Source organism: Podarcis melisellensis, assembly GCF_964234715.1.
Source record: "Podarcis melisellensis genome assembly, chromosome: 4".
Taxonomy (NCBI): Eukaryota; Metazoa; Chordata; class Lepidosauria; order Squamata; family Lacertidae; genus Podarcis; species Podarcis melisellensis.
This window is the reverse complement of record NC_138531.1, coordinates 102,511,261-102,529,191: the sequence shown is the minus strand read 5'-3', so window position 1 is coordinate 102,529,191 and position 17,931 is coordinate 102,511,261. Positions and strand designations below refer to the sequence as shown.

At 47.4% G+C, this 17,931-nt stretch overlaps 2 protein-coding genes across 2 annotated transcripts in view; one reads left to right on the top strand and one right to left on the bottom strand.

The window, feature by feature from the left end:
- The window catches only part of LOC309368792 (uncharacterized protein), a gene marked incomplete at its 3' end in the record, with an annotated part of 476,991 nt that overhangs the window by 272,687 nt on the left and 186,373 nt on the right, over nt 1-17,931 (top strand). The gene's annotated exons all lie outside the window — the stretch shown is intronic.
- Nucleotides 8,838-17,931, bottom strand: part of LOC309369113 (uncharacterized protein) — a 72,840-nt gene continuing 63,746 nt past the window's right edge. Inside the window, exons 2-6 of the mRNA XM_081909800.1 lie at nt 13,159-13,651; nt 12,871-12,952; nt 11,229-11,311; nt 10,984-11,110; nt 8,838-10,411 (exon numbers count right to left, since the gene is read on the bottom strand). Of these exons, the coding sequence (XP_081765926.1) occupies nt 8,967-10,411; nt 10,984-11,110; nt 11,229-11,311; nt 12,871-12,952; nt 13,159-13,560 (2,139 nt within the window). The 5' untranslated portion in view covers nt 13,561-13,651 and the 3' untranslated portion in view covers nt 8,838-8,966. The remainder of the gene's footprint in view (nt 10,412-10,983; nt 11,111-11,228; nt 11,312-12,870; nt 12,953-13,158; nt 13,652-17,931) is intronic.

The following is a 17,931-nucleotide window of genomic DNA, read 5'->3' as shown; positions in this document are numbered from 1 at the left end:
CAGAATTGTTTTCACCAGTAAAAGAAGTTACACGCAACTATTTAAAATGTTTAGAAACAATTACAAATGAACCGTTTCCTGAGAATCAGATTAAAATACATGTCCACATTCTAAATATCTGGATGGGCTTGCCTAAACAAACATTTATTTATTTTTGCAGGCACCAAAAAGAAAAGCGGGATAAAAAAGAAGTGCAGGCAGGGAGTTCCAAAGTCTACCTGTGTCGCCACACTAAAACTTTGCTTTCTCACAAGTACAGGTGTTTTATGTGGAACCAGTAACTGTGCCAGTTTTCTCAAAGCAGTTGAGTCGGGAATACATGGGGGAAGGCAATCTCTCAAGTAAACTGATCAGAAGCTGTTAAGAGCTTTGTAGTCCACCATAAGATGAGTGGGACAATGGCCAGCCTAGCCCGAGAAACGTGCCTTTAGGGAATTTTTTGTAAACCAAGCTTTTTCCGTTAAGTACCGTTCATCATCCTCAAGCACCAGGACCAGCCAATAGTCATTTTAACCACCAATCAGAAAGAAGCCCTTCCAAAGCAGTGTTGTGGTGCAGACACAGACAAGTGGGTTTTTTTTAAATACATTTTTATTCAGGTTATGCAAAAAACAAAGATAACAAAAGTAGAAATATAACATTATAAGTACATAAGTTGTTTTTCCCTTCCCCAAACTATACCGAAAAATTAAAAAAATAAAAATAATAATAATAAAGAACCATAAAAAAATCATAGTGTTTTGAGCTCTACCGAGCCCTGGACTCCCCTCCACCCTTTTGGTAGGTATCAGATATCTTCCTCCGTTACGTATTTGATTATTAGTCTTAAAATCAATCGCTGATAGAATTGTTCTAACCCCGCTAGTTCACTTTATAAATTTGTTCCAATATATTTCCAATATTTACTCCAATTTTTCTGAAATTTCTGTTCATCTTGATCTCGTATTCTACCTGTTACTCTATCAAGCTCGGCATAATTTACCATTTTGACCTGCCAATCATTTGTGCTGGGCATGGTTTCCGATTTCCAATATTGTGCCAACATACTTCTTGCGGCCGTGGTGGCATAAAGAAATATCGTCTTATCTTCTTTTTTTATTTCTTTACCGGTCATTCCCAACAAAAAGGCTTCAGGTCTTTTGGGAAAGGTATACTTGAATATATTTTTAAGCTCATTATATATTGATTCCCAAAAGCCTTTCACCTTGTTACATAGCCACCACATATGGTAAAGGTCTCCCTCCGCCTCACCACATTTCCAGCATTTCTTATTCTTTAATCTATACATTTTGGCCAATTTCACCGGCGTATGGTACCATCTGTATAACATCTTCCAGACATTCTCTCTCAGTGCCATACATGCCGTAAACTTTATATTACTGTTCCAGAGTTCCAACCACCTTTCAAAGTCAATATTGTAGCCAAAGTCAATTGCCCACTTGATCATTGCCTCCTTCACCTCCTCATCTTTTCCACTCTAGTAACATATCATATATTCTAGACAATGTTTTGTTCTTACCTTCTACTACCTCTACGTTGAATTTTGATTTTTTATCTTCAAAACCTAAGTTCTTTTTATCCTCTTTTAGCAAATCATTCACCTGGTGGTATTGCAACCAACCAGTGAGTGAATTTTTTATCTCTTCATAAGGTCTAAGTTTGGGCCCTTGTTCTGTTTTTCTTAGAAGTTCTTCATAGGTGGTGCTCTTGTCCTCCATACAGTGGTGCCTCGCAAGACGAAATTAATTCGTTCCGCAAGTCTCTTCGTCTTGCGAGTTTTTCGTCTTGCGATGCACGGTTTTCCATAGGAATGCATTGAAAATCAATTAACGCGTTCCTATGGAAACCTATGGAGACTTTCCCCCCCGCCGCTCGGCTTCAGGACATCGTTCCGATGCCGGCGGTGGGGGGAGACTTCCCCCCCGCCGCTCGGCTTCGGGACATCGTTCCGATGCCGGGCGGTGGGGGGAGACTTTCCCCCCCGCCACTCGGCTTCGGGGGGAGACTTCCCCCCCGCCGCTCGGCTTCGGGACATCGTTCCGAAGCCGGGCGGTGGGGGGAGACTTTCCCGCCTCGCCGCCCGGCATTGGGGCATCGTTCCGATGCCGGGCGGTGGGGGGAGACCTTCCCCCCCCGCCGCTCGGCTTCGGGACATCGTTCCGAAGCCGGGCGGTGGGGGGAGACCTTCCCCCCCGCCGCTCGGCTTCGGGACATCGTTCCGAAGCCGGGCGGTGGGGGGAGACCTTCCCCCCCCCGCCGCTCGGCTTCGGGACATCGTTCCGAAGCCGGGCGGTGGGGGGAGACTTCCCCCCCCCCCGCCGCTCGGCTTCGGGACATCGTTCCGAAGCCGGGCGGTGGGGGGAGACTTCCCCCCCGCCGCTCGGCTTCGGGACATCGTTCCGATGCCGGGCGGTGGGGGGAGACTTTCCCCCCCGCCACTCGGCTTCGGGGGGAGACTTCCCCCCCACCGCTCGGCTTCGGGACATCGTTCCGAAGCCGGGCGGTGGGGGGAGACTTTCCCGCCTCGCCGCCCGGCATTGGGGCATCGTTCCGATGCCGGGCGGTGGGGGGAGACCTTCCCCCCCCGCCGCTCGGCTTCGGGACATCGTTCCGAAGCCGGGCGGTGGGGGGAGACCTTCCCCCCCGCCACTCGGCTTCGGGACATCGTTCCGAAGCCGGGCGGTGGGGGGAGACCTTCCCCCCCCCCGCCGCTCGGCTTCGGGACATCGTTCCGAAGCCGGGCGGTGGGGGGAGACCTCCCCCCCCCGCCGCTCGGCTTCGGGACATCGTTCCGAAGCCGGGCGGTGGGGGGAGACTTTCCCGCCTCGCCGCCCGGCTTCGGGACATCTTTCCGAAGCCGGGCGGTGGGGGGAGACTTTCCCCCCCGCCGCTCGGCTTCGGGACATCGTTCCGAAGCCGGGCGGTGGGGGGAGACCTTCCCGCCCCGCCGCTCGGCTTCGGGACATCGTTTCGAAGCCGGGCGGTGGGGGGAGACCTTCCCGCCCCGCCGCTCGGCTTCGGGACATCTTTCCGATACCGGGCGGTGGGGGGAGACTTTCCCGCCTCGCCGCCCGGCATCGGGGCATCGTTCCGATGCCGGGCGGGGGGGAGGCGTTCCCGCCTCGCCGCCCGGCATCGGGGCATCCTTCCGAAGCCCGGCGGCGGGAGGAGGTGTCCCCGCCCCGCCGCCAGGCTTCGGAGGAGGTCCGAGGACAGCGGGGAAGACGAGCTGCGCTTCCCCACTGTCCCGGAGATTTCCCTATGGGCTGTCGTCTTGCGAAGCAAGCCCATAGGGAAATTCGTCTTGCGAAGCGCCTCCAAACCGGAAAACCCTTTCGTCTAGCGGGTTTTCCGTCTTGCGAGGCGTTCGTCTTGCGGGGCACTACTGTTTTGGTTTTCCTAACCGTTAAAGCCTCTATTGGTGAGATCCACCAGGGGGTCTTCCTTTCGAGGAGATTTTTATTCCTCTCCCATACCTGGTATATTGGTCCCCTGAAAATATGATTCAGAAAGCTCCTGTGGACCTTCACCTTCTCATACCACAGGTACGAGTGCCACCCGGACCTGTTACTAAAGCCTTCCAAATCCAATATATCCATTCTCCAATTTTATCCAGTCTTTTAGCCAAAGTAGGCACGCCGCCTCATAGTACAAGCTCAAATCCGGTAGGGAGAAACCCCCTCTTTCCTTTTTATCTATCAAAATTTTCATTTTTATCCGTGGTCTTTTCCCCTGCCAGATGTATTTCGCCAGGGCTCTCTGCCACTCTTTACACTGTTTTAAGCCTTTAAGTACGGGGATAGTTTGAAAGAAAAACAACATTCTGGGCAGAATGTTCATTTTAACAACTGCTATCCTCCCCAAAAAGGAGAATTTCATCCTCCCCCAGATTTCCAAATCTTTCTTTATATTCCTCCAGATGACCTCGTAGTTATCCTTATATAGATTTATATTTTTAGCCGTAATCCATACTCCGAGGTATTTCACTTTCTTAACTGCAGTAATTTCCGCCCTTCGTTCCAAATCTATCGTTTCTTCCTTAGTTAAATTTTTAACCAACATTTTGGTTTTATTTTTGTTTACCTTGAGTCCTGCCACCGCTCCAAATTCTTCAATTTTTTGTAAAGCTTCTTTTACACTATGTTTTGGATCTTCTAGAATTAATACGATGTCATCTGCAAAGGCTTTAATTTCATGTTCTCTCTTTCCTACCTTGACTCCTTTGACCTCTGTTGCCCCCCTCAATCTCTCATTGAGTATTTCCAATACAGTCATAAATAATAAAGGGGACAGGGGGCAACCTTGTCTAGTTCCGTTATATATTAAAGTAATCTGTTGTAGTGTTATTTATTACCAGTTTTGCCTTCTGTTCCTTGTATATTGCTTCTATACCTCTTCTAAATTTTCCCCCATTCCCATCATTTCCAAACTTTTCCTTAGGAAGTCCCACGAAATATTATCAAATGCCTTTTCGGCATCTATGAACACCAGGGCCGTCTGTCTATCTATTTTCGTATCCAAGTATTCAATAATATGTATCAAATTCCTTACATTATCCCTTAATTGTCTCCCTGGGAGGAAGCCTGATTGATCTATATGTATTTTATTATTCAAAACCTTTTTTAATCTTTCTGCCATTATGTCTGCAAATAGCTTATAGTCATTATTTAATAATGAAATTGGCCTGTAATTTTTCACTTCCAGAGTGTCTAGATCTTTTTTAGGAATCAATGTGATATATGCTTCCTTCCAGGTATTCGGGAGACAGACAAGTCTTTGGGAGCAGCCAGATTTTTATGTGTCAAACAAAAGCACCATGCATTGCCCTAAAAGTGATCCATGCGATGGTCATCTCCAGGCTTGACTACTGTAATTCGCTCTATGCAGGGCTGCCCTTGAAGCTGTCCCAGAAACTCCAGCGGGTGCAGAAAGTGAGGCTCCTCACGGGGTCTCTGCCATGGGAGCATATTCACCCAGTGCTTTTCCAGCTGCACTGGCTCCCGGTGGAGTACAGGGTCAGATTTAAGGTGCTGGTTTTAACCTTCAAAGCCCTATACGGCCTAGGACCCTCATACCTATGAGACCGCCTCTCCTGGTATGCCCCACGGAGAGCCTCAAGGTCCATAAATAACAACACCCTAGTTGTCCCAGGCCCTAAGGAAGTTAGATTGGCTTCAACCAGAGCCAGGGCCTTTTCAACTCTGGCTCCGGTCTGGTGGAACGCTCTGCCTCATGAGACCAGGGCCCTGCAGGATCTGATTTCTTTCCGCAGGGCCTGGAAGACAGAGTTGTTCCGCCTGGCCTTTGGCTTGGAGCCAATTTGATTCCCTCCCTCCCTCTCTTTCTTTTTTCCTTTCCTTCTCCTCCTGCGATGAGGTTACATTTTAATATTTTAATGTTTCAATATTTCAATGTTGTATTTTAATTTTGTTTATAAGTTGCAATCATTCATCTTCTTTTTATTATTGCTTGTAAGCCGCTCTGAGCCCGGCCTTGGCTGGGGAGGGCGGGGTATCAATAATAAAATTATTATTATTTATTATTAAAGTCCAGGGAACATTAGATGCTTCTAATTTTTCCGATGAAGTGTTTTATTCAGTCTCACCTGCAATCATGTGTGCTGAACACACAGAAACACATACAGATAATGAAATTACTGGGAGTTACAGTCTCCAAACAAAACTCAACAAATGCAAGCAGATTGATGGAATAGTACACATGATTTCTCCATCTCCTTTTTAAAAAACATTATTTTTCTTTATCTTCATGGTACAGAAGATAAATATTCAGAAAGCAATAGTTACAACAGTAAACAAAAAGTAACTTGTCCTGATGGAATTTCAGACTTTCAGCATGTCATTTGTTAAAGTTTCATTTCATTATTCTAAAACAGGCACCCCCAAACTCGGCCCTCCAGATGTTTTGCGACTACAATTCCCAGCATCCCAGACCACGATACATTTTCCCGTGAGTGCTGGGTGGATTCCTGCAACAGTCTTAACAATTTATATATTTAATAAACATTTGCCACATGTTATAAAAGGAATATGGATTGTGTTCTCCCACCTTCTTGATTTCCCCGGGCAAACAAAATTTAAGATACTTAAATTGTGGTGCCCAGAATTGAACACAATATTCTAGGTGGGGCCTGACCAAGGCAGAATAAATTGGTACTATTCCTGCCCTTGAACTGATTCTGCCTTCTGCCACATTGGCCTCCGCTCCCCGTTTGGTGTCGTCTGCAAATGTGATAAGCATCTCCTCAGTTCCTTCATCCAAGTCATTTATAAAGACGTTGTACAACAATGGACCCAGGACTGAACCCTGCAGCACCCCTCTGGTCACTTTTCCCCAGGATGAGGAGGAACCATGAAGGAGGGCAATTTGGGTTCGGTCAGTCAAATCCACCTAACAGTTACCTCATTCAGCCAACATTTTACCAGCTTCCTCACATAAATATCACGGGCGACTATTTCCACAGCAGTCCGCTGATCAACAAACTTTCTAACTCCATCCAAAAAGAAAAAAGAAAAAGAGAGATTTCTTTGGCTTGACGAGTTTTTGAGAAAGCCATGTTTTCAACTTGTGTGTGTTTATGTTCTGAAACGCCGAGAAATCAGATAAAGGGCACATAATTTTTTAAAATGATGATAATAATAAGGATATTGACAAGCCGAAACATATGCAAATGAAGGCGATCAAGATGGTCTTGCTTTATTTATGCATTTATTTAATTTCTATAGCGCCCTATACCTGGGGTACCAACTTGAAGTAGTTTAGTAAGCCCCTCCTCGCATAATCAATACATGATGTGGGGCACGCATGCTATTTGGATGGCAATGCCTATCAACTGGGGGGGTGCCCCCCTCAAATATTTTATGAAAGGGCAAAGACCCCTCATCCTCTAAAAGTTGGCTCCTGTTCCCTGCTGTTGCATTCTGAAGGCAAAGGACGGACTGGACCCTGATTAATACAATAGACACGAGGCTTGACGAGCAAGACCCTGGGAGAAAGTGCGCGTTCCACTTCCTGGCCCAGGTCGTTTTTATTAACAAAAGAACTTTAACACAGCGTTTGTAAGAACCAATCAGATTTCCTCTGAGCGTTTCAAAAAATCCTCACGTGGGGACAAAGTCAGATCAGAGGAAGCCGCTTAACTACAAAGAACTATTTACTATTTGACATGCATACAGGCTAAATAAACAGGAACCAAGGAGGAAATAACAAAACCCGGTGGTAATAAGTAAAGGTAAAGGTACCCCTGCCCGTACAGGCCAGTCTTGCCAGACTCTGGGGTTGTGCACCCATCTCACTTAAGAGGCCAAGGGCCAGCACTTCCGGGTCACGTGGCCAGCGTGACATCGCTGCTCTGGCGAGCCAGAGCCGCACACGGAAACGCCGTTTACCTTCCCGCTGGTAAGCGGTCCCTATTTATCTACTTGCACCCGGAGGTGCTTTCGAACTGCTAGGTTGGCAGGCGCTGGGACCAAGCGGGAGCGCACCCCGCCGCAGGGATTCGAACCGCCGACCTTTCGATTGGCAAGTCCTAGGCGCTGAGGCTTTAGCCCACAGCGCCACCTGCGTCCCTGCGTCCCTGGCCCTAAGATCTACCTAAAGATTAACAGAAGCTACATCAAAGCTACCTCCCTATTTTTATGTACCCAGGAGGCCTGGTAAGCAACTGGTCTGTGTTAGAATGCTTTACACGTGACTGACAGACATAGAGAAAATGGGGCAGAGATGCAGAGGCTTGTGGTATCGATCAGAAATCAAGTCAATGACCCAAACCCAGTCAAAGTGTTGCTTTCACCATTGACACAGTAGCTTCACCATTATTCCTCATAGCAATCCCACATGACCAGACACCTACACCCACAGTTCTCAGAATGGTTTCAACATAAAATCACAATATGAAAACACAAAACCTGTAACCCCCCACCGCCCCTGGCAAACAAAAGTTGAGATTCTTAAATTGTGGTGCCCAGAATTGAACACAGTATTCTACGTGGGGCCAGACCAAGGCAGAAGAAAGTGGTACTATTCCTGACCTTGATCTGATTCTGCCTTCTGCCACATTGGCCTCCGCTCCCCGTTTGGTGTCGTCTGCAAATGGGATGAGCATCCCCTCAGTTCCTTCCTCCAAGTCATTTATAAAGACGTTGAACAACAATGGGCCCAGGACAGAACCCTGCAGCGCCCGTGTTGTCACTTTTCTCCAGGATGAGGAGGAACCATGGAGGAGTCCTCTTTGGGTTCCGTCAGTCAAATCCACCTAACAGTTACCTCATTCAGCCTCATTTTACCAGCTTCTTTGCATAAATATCACAGGGGACTTTGTCAACAGTCTTACTAAAATCAAGATGAAGTATTTTCACAGCAGCCCCCTGATCAACAAAGTTTGTAACTGCACCCAAAAAAAGAAATGAAAAAGAGAGATTTATCGGGCTTAACTTGTTTTTGAGAAAGCCCTGCTTTCAACCTGTCTGTTTATGTTGTGAAGCACTATGAAATTCTCAGATGATGGGCACATATTTTTTTTTCAAATGATGGTAATAAGAAGGATATTGTCAAGCTGGAACATGTGCAGATGAAGGCGATCAAGATGGTGTTATTATATTTATTTCATTTCTATAGCGCCCTATAGCAGGGGTGCCAACTTGAATAAATATAGGTGGGGTTTAGTAAGCCCCGCCTCAGTTAAACAGTCAGAGGATGCGCTGCAAGCATGCCATTTGAATGGCTGTTCCTTTGAACTGGGGGGGTGGCTCCCTCAAATATATTTTGGGGGGGCAAAGACCCCTCAGACTCTTAAGAGCTGGCTCCCATTCTCTACATTCATAGGTCACAGGACAGTTACAACATAAAATCACACAATGAAAATACAAAACACACAGCCCAAACCTGTAACCCCCAACTCCCCACCACATTTAAATAGGGCATTAGATGTCAATCAGCCAAAGGCCTGTTTAAACTGGTGTGTTTTTCTCTAGCGCTGAAAGCTGTAAAATGAAGGGTTTTCCACCCTTCGTATGAATTCTTTGATGGGAAGTGAGATGGTGGCTGTGACTGAAGCTCTTTCCACATTCCACACACTGATAGGGTTTCTCCCCTGTATGAATTCTCTGATGGGAAGTGAGATTGGCGCTCTGACTGAAGCTCTTTCCACATTCCACACACTGATAGGGTTTCTCCCCTGTATGAATTCTCTGATGGGAAGTGAGATTGGCTCTCTGACTGAAGCTCTTTCCACATTCCACACACTGATAGGGTTTCTCCCCTGTATGAATTCTTTGATGGGAAGTGAGTTTTGAGCTCGTCATGAAGTTCTTTCCACATTCCACACACTGATAGGGTTTCTCCCCTGTATGAATTCTCTGATGGGAAGTGAGATTGGCACTCTGCCTGAAGCTCTTTCCACATGCCACACACTGATAGGGTTTCTCCCGTGTGTGAATTCTTTGATGGGAAGTGAGATAGTGGCTGTGACTGAAGCTCTTTCCACATTCCACACACTGATAGGGTTTCTCCCCTGTATGAATTACTTGATGGGAAGTGAGATGGGCGCTCTGACTGAAGCTCTTTCCACATTCCAAGCATTGATAGGGTTTCTCCCCTGTATGAATTCTTTGATGGGAAGTGAGACTGGCGCTCTGACTGAAGCTCTTTCCACATTCCACACAATGATAGGGTTTCTCCCCTGTATGAATTCTCTGATGGGAAGTGAGATAGTGCCTGTGACTGAAGCTCTTTCCACATTCCACACACTGATAGGGTTTCTCCCCTGTATGAATTCTCTGATGGGAAGTGAGATAGTGGCCGTGACTGAAGCTCTTTCCACATTCCACACACTGATAGGGTTTCTCCCCTGTATGAATTCTCTGATGGAAAGTGAGAGAGGAGCTCTGACTGAAGCTCTTTCCACATTCCACACACTGATATGGCTTCTTCCCTGTATGAATTCTGTGATGGGAAGTGAGAGAGGAGCTCTGATTGAAGCTCTTTCCACATTCCACACACTGATAGGGTTTCTCCCCTGTATGAATTCTCTGATGGAAAGTGAGAGAGGAGCTCTGACTGAAGCTCTTTCCACATTCCACACACTGATATGGCTTCTTCCCTGTATGAATTCTGTGATGGGAAGTGAGAGAGGAGCTCTGATTGAAGCTCTTTCCACATTCCACACACTGATAGGGTTTTTCCCCTGTATGAATTCTTTGATGGGAAGTGAGATTGGCGTTCTGACTGAAGCTCTTTCCACATTCCACACAATGATATGCTTTCTTCCCAATGGGATTTCTTTGATGGGAAGTGGAAAATGAACTTTTCCCACATTCAAGATATTTATTCAGCTTCTCCATTGTGGGGATTTTCTCATGGTCACCCATGTTCTTAATTTCCAGTCTATCTCTATCTACAATGAAGAGAAATGGATTACAGACTCAGGGAGAAATTCATGAAGAATACTTGTTAACTCTGGTAATAGAGGAATAACACAAGTGGGTTAGATGGATGGTTTTCTGAAGAGTTGGGTGCATTAATTAACGGGGATCAACCGACATCCTTGGGGGAACCTGTGATTCGACAAGCCTGGCTCTTCTCTTGAGTGGATTTTGTTGGCCTCCATCATGGCATCCCTCCATTTCCAATGCCAGTCTTCTCTTTGGACAACCAAAGACTGACGGGAGGAAAAACAAAAACAGAAAACCTGACAGAAGCTACTTCAACTTCCCTAACAACTCTGACATTTATACTTAAAAGGGTCTGGGGAGTTCAGACCAGGCTGATCCTTCTTTAATAAGCTGCAACTGGAGGAAGAACATTCACAGGAAAAACAGTAATTTACTGTTCAAGGTTTTTTTGGGGGGGATTGTGATAACTGGTGTTGTAGGGGGCGCTGCTGAGTTCTGTGAAAATATATGAGGTTCGTCACATATGGAATTTTGAATTTAAAAACAGATATTATGATCCCACAGGGAGCCTTACTGAGAGAGGCCACGATCCCACGATTCTCCTCCATGACGTCCTTATGCAGAGCTCTCTGGTCAGGATCCAGCAACTCCCATTCCTCATCCGTGAAACAAACAGCAACATCTTCAAAACACACTGGACCCTAAAAGAAAAAGGGAAATATCCTCGTCTGAGACAACACTGTTGTTCACCACCACTTCTTGAGCTAGGACATTCTTCCACCCCTTGACCTCTGTCCCCACAAGGCAGGTTCCCCTGACCTGATTTGGTTCCACAGCCGCTGCTTCCATTCTTTCCCCATTCAGAGATGGATGAATAGGTCTAGCCAGTATCACTGTGTCACCTGTAAGAGGAAAAAGGTAAGAGGGAGGCCCAGAGTGCCTGCTTCTCTCACCTAGAAAGGAATGCTGTGATCACCAATAGTCAGCATGGATTTCTGAAAAATAAGTCATGTCAGACTAACCTGATCTCGTTTTTTGACACAATTACAAGCCTGGTAGATGAAGGGAACGCAGTGGATGTAGCCTACCTTGATTTCAGCAAGGCATTCGACAAGGCGCCCCATGATATTCTTGTAAAGAAGCTGGTAAAATGTGGTCTTGACTATGCTACCACTCAGTAGATTTGTAACTGGCTGACTGACCGAACCCAAAGGGTGCTCATCAATGGTTCCTATTCATCCTGGAGAAGAGTGACTAGTGGGGTGCCACAGGGTTCTGTCTTGGGAACGGTCTTATTCAACATCTTTATCAACGACTTGGATGATGGACTCAAAGGCATCCTGATCAAATTTGCAGATGACACCAAACTGGGAGGGGTGGCTAACACCCCAGAGGACAGGATCACACTTCAAAATGACCTTGACAGATTAGAGAACTGGGCCAAAGCAAACAAGATGAATTTTAACAGGGAGAAATGTAAAGTATTGCACTTGGGCAAAAAAAATGAGAGGCACAAATACAAGATGGGTGACACCTGTCTTGAGAGCAGTACATGTGAAAAGGATCTAGGAGTCTTGGTTGACCACAAACTTGACATGAGCCAATAGTATGACGCGGCAGCTAAAAAAGCCAAGGCAATTCTGGGCTGCATCAATAGGAGTATAGCATCTAGATCAAGGGAAGTAATAGTGCCACTGTATTCTGCTCTGGTCAGACCTCACCTGGAATACTGTGTCCAGTTCTGGGCACCACAGTTCAAGAAGGACACTGACAAACTGGAACGTGTCCAGAGGAGGGCAACCAAAATGGTCAAAGGCCTGGAAACGATGCCTTATGAGGAACGGCTAAGGGAGCTGGGCATGTTTAGCCTGGAGAAGAGGAGGTTAAGGGGTGATATGATAGCCATGTTCAAATATATAAAAGGATGTCACATAGAGGAGGGAGAAAGGTTGTTTTCTGCTGCTCCAGAGAAGCGGTACGGAGCAATGGTTCCAAACTACAAGAAAGAAGATTCCACCTAAACATTAGGAAGAACTTCCTGACAGTAAGAGCTGTTTGACAGTGGAATTTGCTGCCAAGGAGTGTGGTGGAGTCTCCTTCTTTGGAGGTCTTTAAGCAGAGGCTTGACAACCATATGTCAGGAGTGCTCTGATGATGTTTCCTGCTTGGCAGGGGGTTGGACTCAATGGCCCTTGTGGTCTATTCCAACTCTATGATTCTATGATGCTATGAGGTGAATCAGTGCATCTAAACTACAGATGGGCATTGGAGAAATTCTCGCCTGCTGTGTGCATTTGGATGTTTGGGTGCATTTCAGATGTTAGTTGTGCCGAAATATATCTCCCCTCCTCTGGGCTCTTGGTCCCACTATCTCCCCCAACGAAAGATGAAAAGAACCCACAGATGAGTTGGAAAACGAACAGAATGAGACTAAACAGAGAAAAACCTCCTCCCTTCTTACCCAGTGGCCTCTCTCTGGTGTTCAACGGAGGCCTCTCTGCCTCAGAAGAAATCTGGCCCATTTCTGCAAAGAGATCCTTTCCCTGAAAAAGAAAAAGGATTCAAAAGAGAGAATCGGGAGAAGGATTAAAAAATGAATGTCAGGGCCAACAGCTTCAAGGGTGACAGATCTCATTCCATGGATGCCTTCCCGGGGGGGGGGGGGAATGAGCCATCACAAGAGCATGATGGGATGTTCTCTGTCCTGTTTGGAGCCCCTTGGGAGTATCCAGAGGAAAGTCTCTCTCACCTGCTTTCTCTCCTCTGCCTGACTCAGGAGAAAACCTTCGGCCAGGGCCACCGCCTGGGAACTGGTCTCCGCTCCGCATTCCCTCACCCAGCTCTCCATCTCCAGGGGAAGGACAGCCAGGAACTGCTCCAAGATCACCAGGTCCCGCATCTCAGCTTTCGTGTGCCTTTCTGGCTTCAGCCACTGATGGCAAAGGTGATAGAGTCGGCTGCAAACCTCTCGGGGTCCTTTGGCCTCCTGGCAGCAGAACTGCCTCACCTGCTGGCTCTGCACCTCTGAGCGGAGGGTGTCCTCCTCACCCAGGATCTTCTGCACAGAGTTTTCCCACAATCCCACACTGCTCCCGGTTTGGATGCCATGGCCTCTTTCTGTTCCAGGGCCAGCTGCGTCTCGCTCATCCATCTGTGCTCTCAAGAAGCCTCTAAGAGATCGGAAGGAACCCTTTGGTCTTCTGCCAAGTTCTGTCTGTCTTAAGGAGAGGCGCTAGCAAATCCTACAAAGCAAATACATTGTTCAGTTACAAAAGCTGCCTAATATCAGGAGAAGAAAAAGGATCCCAGAGCAAGCATGGATGAGTCTTGGAGGGAACCAGGGCTGGACTGCACCACAGCCCAAACCATGAGCTATTTTATTTATTTAAATTTCTATAACACTTTATATTTTAACAATAAATCTCAAAGTGGTTTACAGCATATTAAATCTGTGGGGATAACTGGGGAGTTAGAAGAAGATATATTATTGATTGATGTCCTTCCTAACATGCACTAGCAAGTTCCATATTCTAGTTCCATACATCCCCCTTTTTTAGATTACGCAGCGATCAGCTTGTTGCTGACTCATCTGAGTCTTACTATTAAAAATTCCTTCCTGGTAAAATCCCTTCCAATCCCTCTTAAATTAATAAGCACAATGATCTGATTCACGTTAATATAAAAGTAGTTTACTCACAGATTCATTCACAGTCACAGACATATCCCTGAAGGTTACATAACAACTAGACCTATTCCATAAAGAAGTTAGTCCCAATTGACTGCGACTAAAGAGTCACTTCTCCAATCACACAGCAACATACAAAATGGAGAAGACACACTGATCAGAAGATGGAGGCCATGTGCTCCTCCATGCTAGTACAACAGACTGCACCCTCTTCAAGTCACATGGAGTGGAAGTCTGTCCCAGCTCAGGAGGAAACAGGAAGTCTTCTCCTGAGTGGTAGAAAACATCCCCTAATGTGTTGTCCACTGTAGGAAGGTTCTACTTGACTGCAGTTTCACATCCCACAAAATCAATAAAATAGAAATAAAACCATTGGAAGAAAGTCAATTATATAGTCCATAGTCAAAGCAACATAGCAGAAAACAAATATTCTTATAAAGATGTCAAAAGGCCAGGTGGAAAGGGCCGTTTTAAAAAGGAGAAGAAAGAGGAGGAGGAGGAGGAGGAAGAAGAAGAAGAAGAAGAAAGAGGGGGAAGAAGAAAGAGGAGGAGGAGAAAGAGGAGGAAGAAGAAAGAGGAGGAATAGGAGGAAGCAGCCTCTAGCTCTCCTAGAAGAAGGATTGCAATGCAAAATGTGGAGGCAACTGAAGGGATTTCTGGGAGATGAATCAGCCTGGTTTCTTCTGCCAGGGATCCTTTGGACTCCTGGCAGCAGAACTGCCTCAACTGCTGGCTCTGCCCCTCTGAGCGGAGGGTGTCCTCCTCACCCAGGATCTTCTGCACAGAGTTTTCCCAGAATCCCCCACTGCTCCCAGTTTGGATGGCATGGCCTCTTCCTGCTCCAGGGCCAGCTGAGTCTCGCTCATCCATCTGTGCTCTCAGGAAGCCTCTGAGAGATCGGAAGGAACCCTTTGGTCTTCTGCCAAGTTCTGTCCGTCTGAATGAGAAGCTCTAGCAAATCCTTCAAAGCAAATACATTGTTCTGTTACAGAATTTGTAGGTAAGTAGAAGAAAAAGATTCCCTGAGCAAGCATGGATGAGTCTTGCTGGGAATTAGGGCTGGACTGCACCACATCCCAGACCATTGGCTATCTTTTTTGGGGGAAAGAAGAGTAGGAGAAGCCTTCTAGCAATGCAAATTGTGGAGGCAACTGAAGGGATTTCTGGGAGATGATTCAGCCTGGTTTCTCCTGCCTCCCAGTCAATGCATGAAGTCAGAACTGACTGACAAGGAAGTCATTTGTATCTTGTGAAAAATGGATGCTTGGCTCTAGTGGGGGTCCTCATCCGGGGGGGTCCTCAGGAGTTGCTCCCCCCCACCCCCACTGCCCTGCTTCTGTCTCCTTTTCTTGCACTTGGACTCTCTGCTGTTTTCCAGGCATACTGCTGGGGGTGGGGTCCCTTTTTCTTTGCTCCAAGGGCCAGGTATGTATCAGGCCAACCCCCTGAGGGCCAAGTGGGTGGGGTCAAATACATCTCCCTTGAAATTTAGGAGGGTAATTTAGTATTGTTATTCAGTTAGATAGCTTAAAACAGAGACATTGGTGCCAAGGTCCCTGGAGGCTCAGTGAGTAGCAGCGCCCATTTCCAGCTGCTTTGCCAGCAACAATCCCTTTGGGACAGAGAGGATGTGGTCCTGGGATGCCCTGCTCTGGGTGCGAGGGGATTGCTGCAGTGGCCTCCGTGGGGAGCTGTCCTGGGAGACACTGGGAAACTGGTCTCCAATGCAGCAGCCAGGCTATGGGCTGGGATCCCTCTCTTTATTCCTGGCCTTTCTTTCCCACCGTTCCTTCCTTCCTCCCCATGGTTTGTTTTTTTTTTGACCGGGGGGGGGGGGCTAGTACACCTCCTTGTCCAGCTTTGGGAAACCATTTGCAGATGTTTCCTCTGTTGCGCAATGAGGCTGAGCGATGTCACAGAGAGATAAGGGACTTCTTTGTTTAAAGAAGGGAGATTTTGTTCTGGAAGGGGGAGTGGAGGGCCAAATGAGTTTGGGATCCTCTGATCTGCAGGAAGGAGAGTGTGGCAGCCCCAGGCCCCTCCCTGGCAGGCCCCTCTCCTCCTCCCTGACTTGGGGTTCCCCCCCCCGCAGGAGCAGATCAGGGCCCCCCCCGCACCCTCCCCTGCTGCAGCCCTGGGACCCCCACCAGATCCCAGAGAGAGAGGAGACTCACCAGATCCCAGGAGGGGAGAGCGAGGCAGCCCTTGCAGGAGAGACACAAAGCAACACCCCCCCCCTTCCTTGCAGGAAAGGACTGGGGAGGGAGGGGCCTTGGCTGTGGAGGACCTGGCCCCCCCTTGCTTCCTGTCCTCTCTAGGAAGGCAGCTCGGTTCCCTTTAACCCTTGCAATGCCGAGTCCACCCAGCTCAGCCCTCTCTCGCTTGGCAGAACCTCACATACTTATTATTTCTTATGGATTTTGGGGGGCAGCTGCCTCCCCGGCTCCGCCCATGCCCAGATATCCTTTTGGGGGTGAGGCTCTTGGCTGGACTCTGAGCATCTCCTTCCCTCGGCCAGAAACCAGAGGAAGAGCCTGCAGGGAAAAGGACCAATTCTGCAGCTCCAGCTCCAGAGGCACAGCAAGGTCAGGGGGTACCCGATTTCACACACACACACCCCACACGCACACAGAATTGTTTTCACCAGTAAAAGAAGTTACACACGACTATTTAAAATATTTAGAAATAATTACAAATGAACCATTTGCTGAGAATCAGATTAAAATACATGTCCACATTCTAAATATCCGGATGGGCGTGCCTAAACACATATTTATTTATTTTTGCAGGCACCAAAAAGAAAAGCGGGAAAAAGAAGTGCCTGCAGGGAGTTCCAAAGTCTACCTGTGTCGCCACACTAAAACTTTGCTTTCTCACAAGTGCAAGTGTTCTACGTGGAACCAGTAACTGTGCCAGTTTTCTCAAAGCAGTTGAGTTGGGAATACATGGGGGAAGGCAATCTGATCAGAAGCTGTTAAGAGCTTTGTAGTCCACCATAAGATGAGTGGGAACAGGACAACGGCTCGCCTAGCCCGAGAAACGTGGCTTTAGGGAATTTTTTGTAAACCAAGCTTTTTTCGTTAAGTACCGTTCATCATCCTCAAGCACCAGCACCAGCCAATAGTCATTTTAACCACCAATCAGAAAGAAGCCCTTCCAAAGCAGTGTTGTGGTGCAGAGACAGACAGACAAGTCTTTGGGAGCAGCCAGATTTTTATGTCCCAAACAAAAGCACCATGCATTGCCCTAAAAGGTTTAAAGTGCTGGTTTTAACCTTTAAAGCCCTATACAGCCTAGGACCCTCGTACCTACGGGACCGCCTCTCCTGGTATGTCCCACAGAGGAACTTACGGTCTTCAAATAAAAACATCTTGAAGGTCCCAGGCCACAGAGAGCTTAGGCTGGCCTCAACTAGAGCCAGGGCTTTTTCGGCTGCGGCTCCAACCTGGTGGAACGCTCTGTCACAAGAGACAAGGGCCCTGCAGGACTTGACATCTTTCCGCAGGGCCTGCAAGACAGAGCTGTTCCACCTGGCCTTTGGTCAGGGCGCAGCCCGACTCCCTTCTTTGGAATAATTCATACAGGAGAGAAACCCTATCAGTGTGTGGAATGTGGGAAGAGCTTCAGGAGGAGCTGTAATCTCACTTCTCATAAAAGAATTCATACAAAGTTCCCAAAACCCGTCATTATACATCTTTCAGTGCCAGGGAAAAACTCATCTCCTTAACCAGGCCTTTGGCTGATTGACATCTGTTACGGCTAAAATCTGGGTGCAACGATGCTCTGCCACCCAGCTCATCGGACTAAGTCCGTGGGTCCCTGCGGAGGAAAATGAGC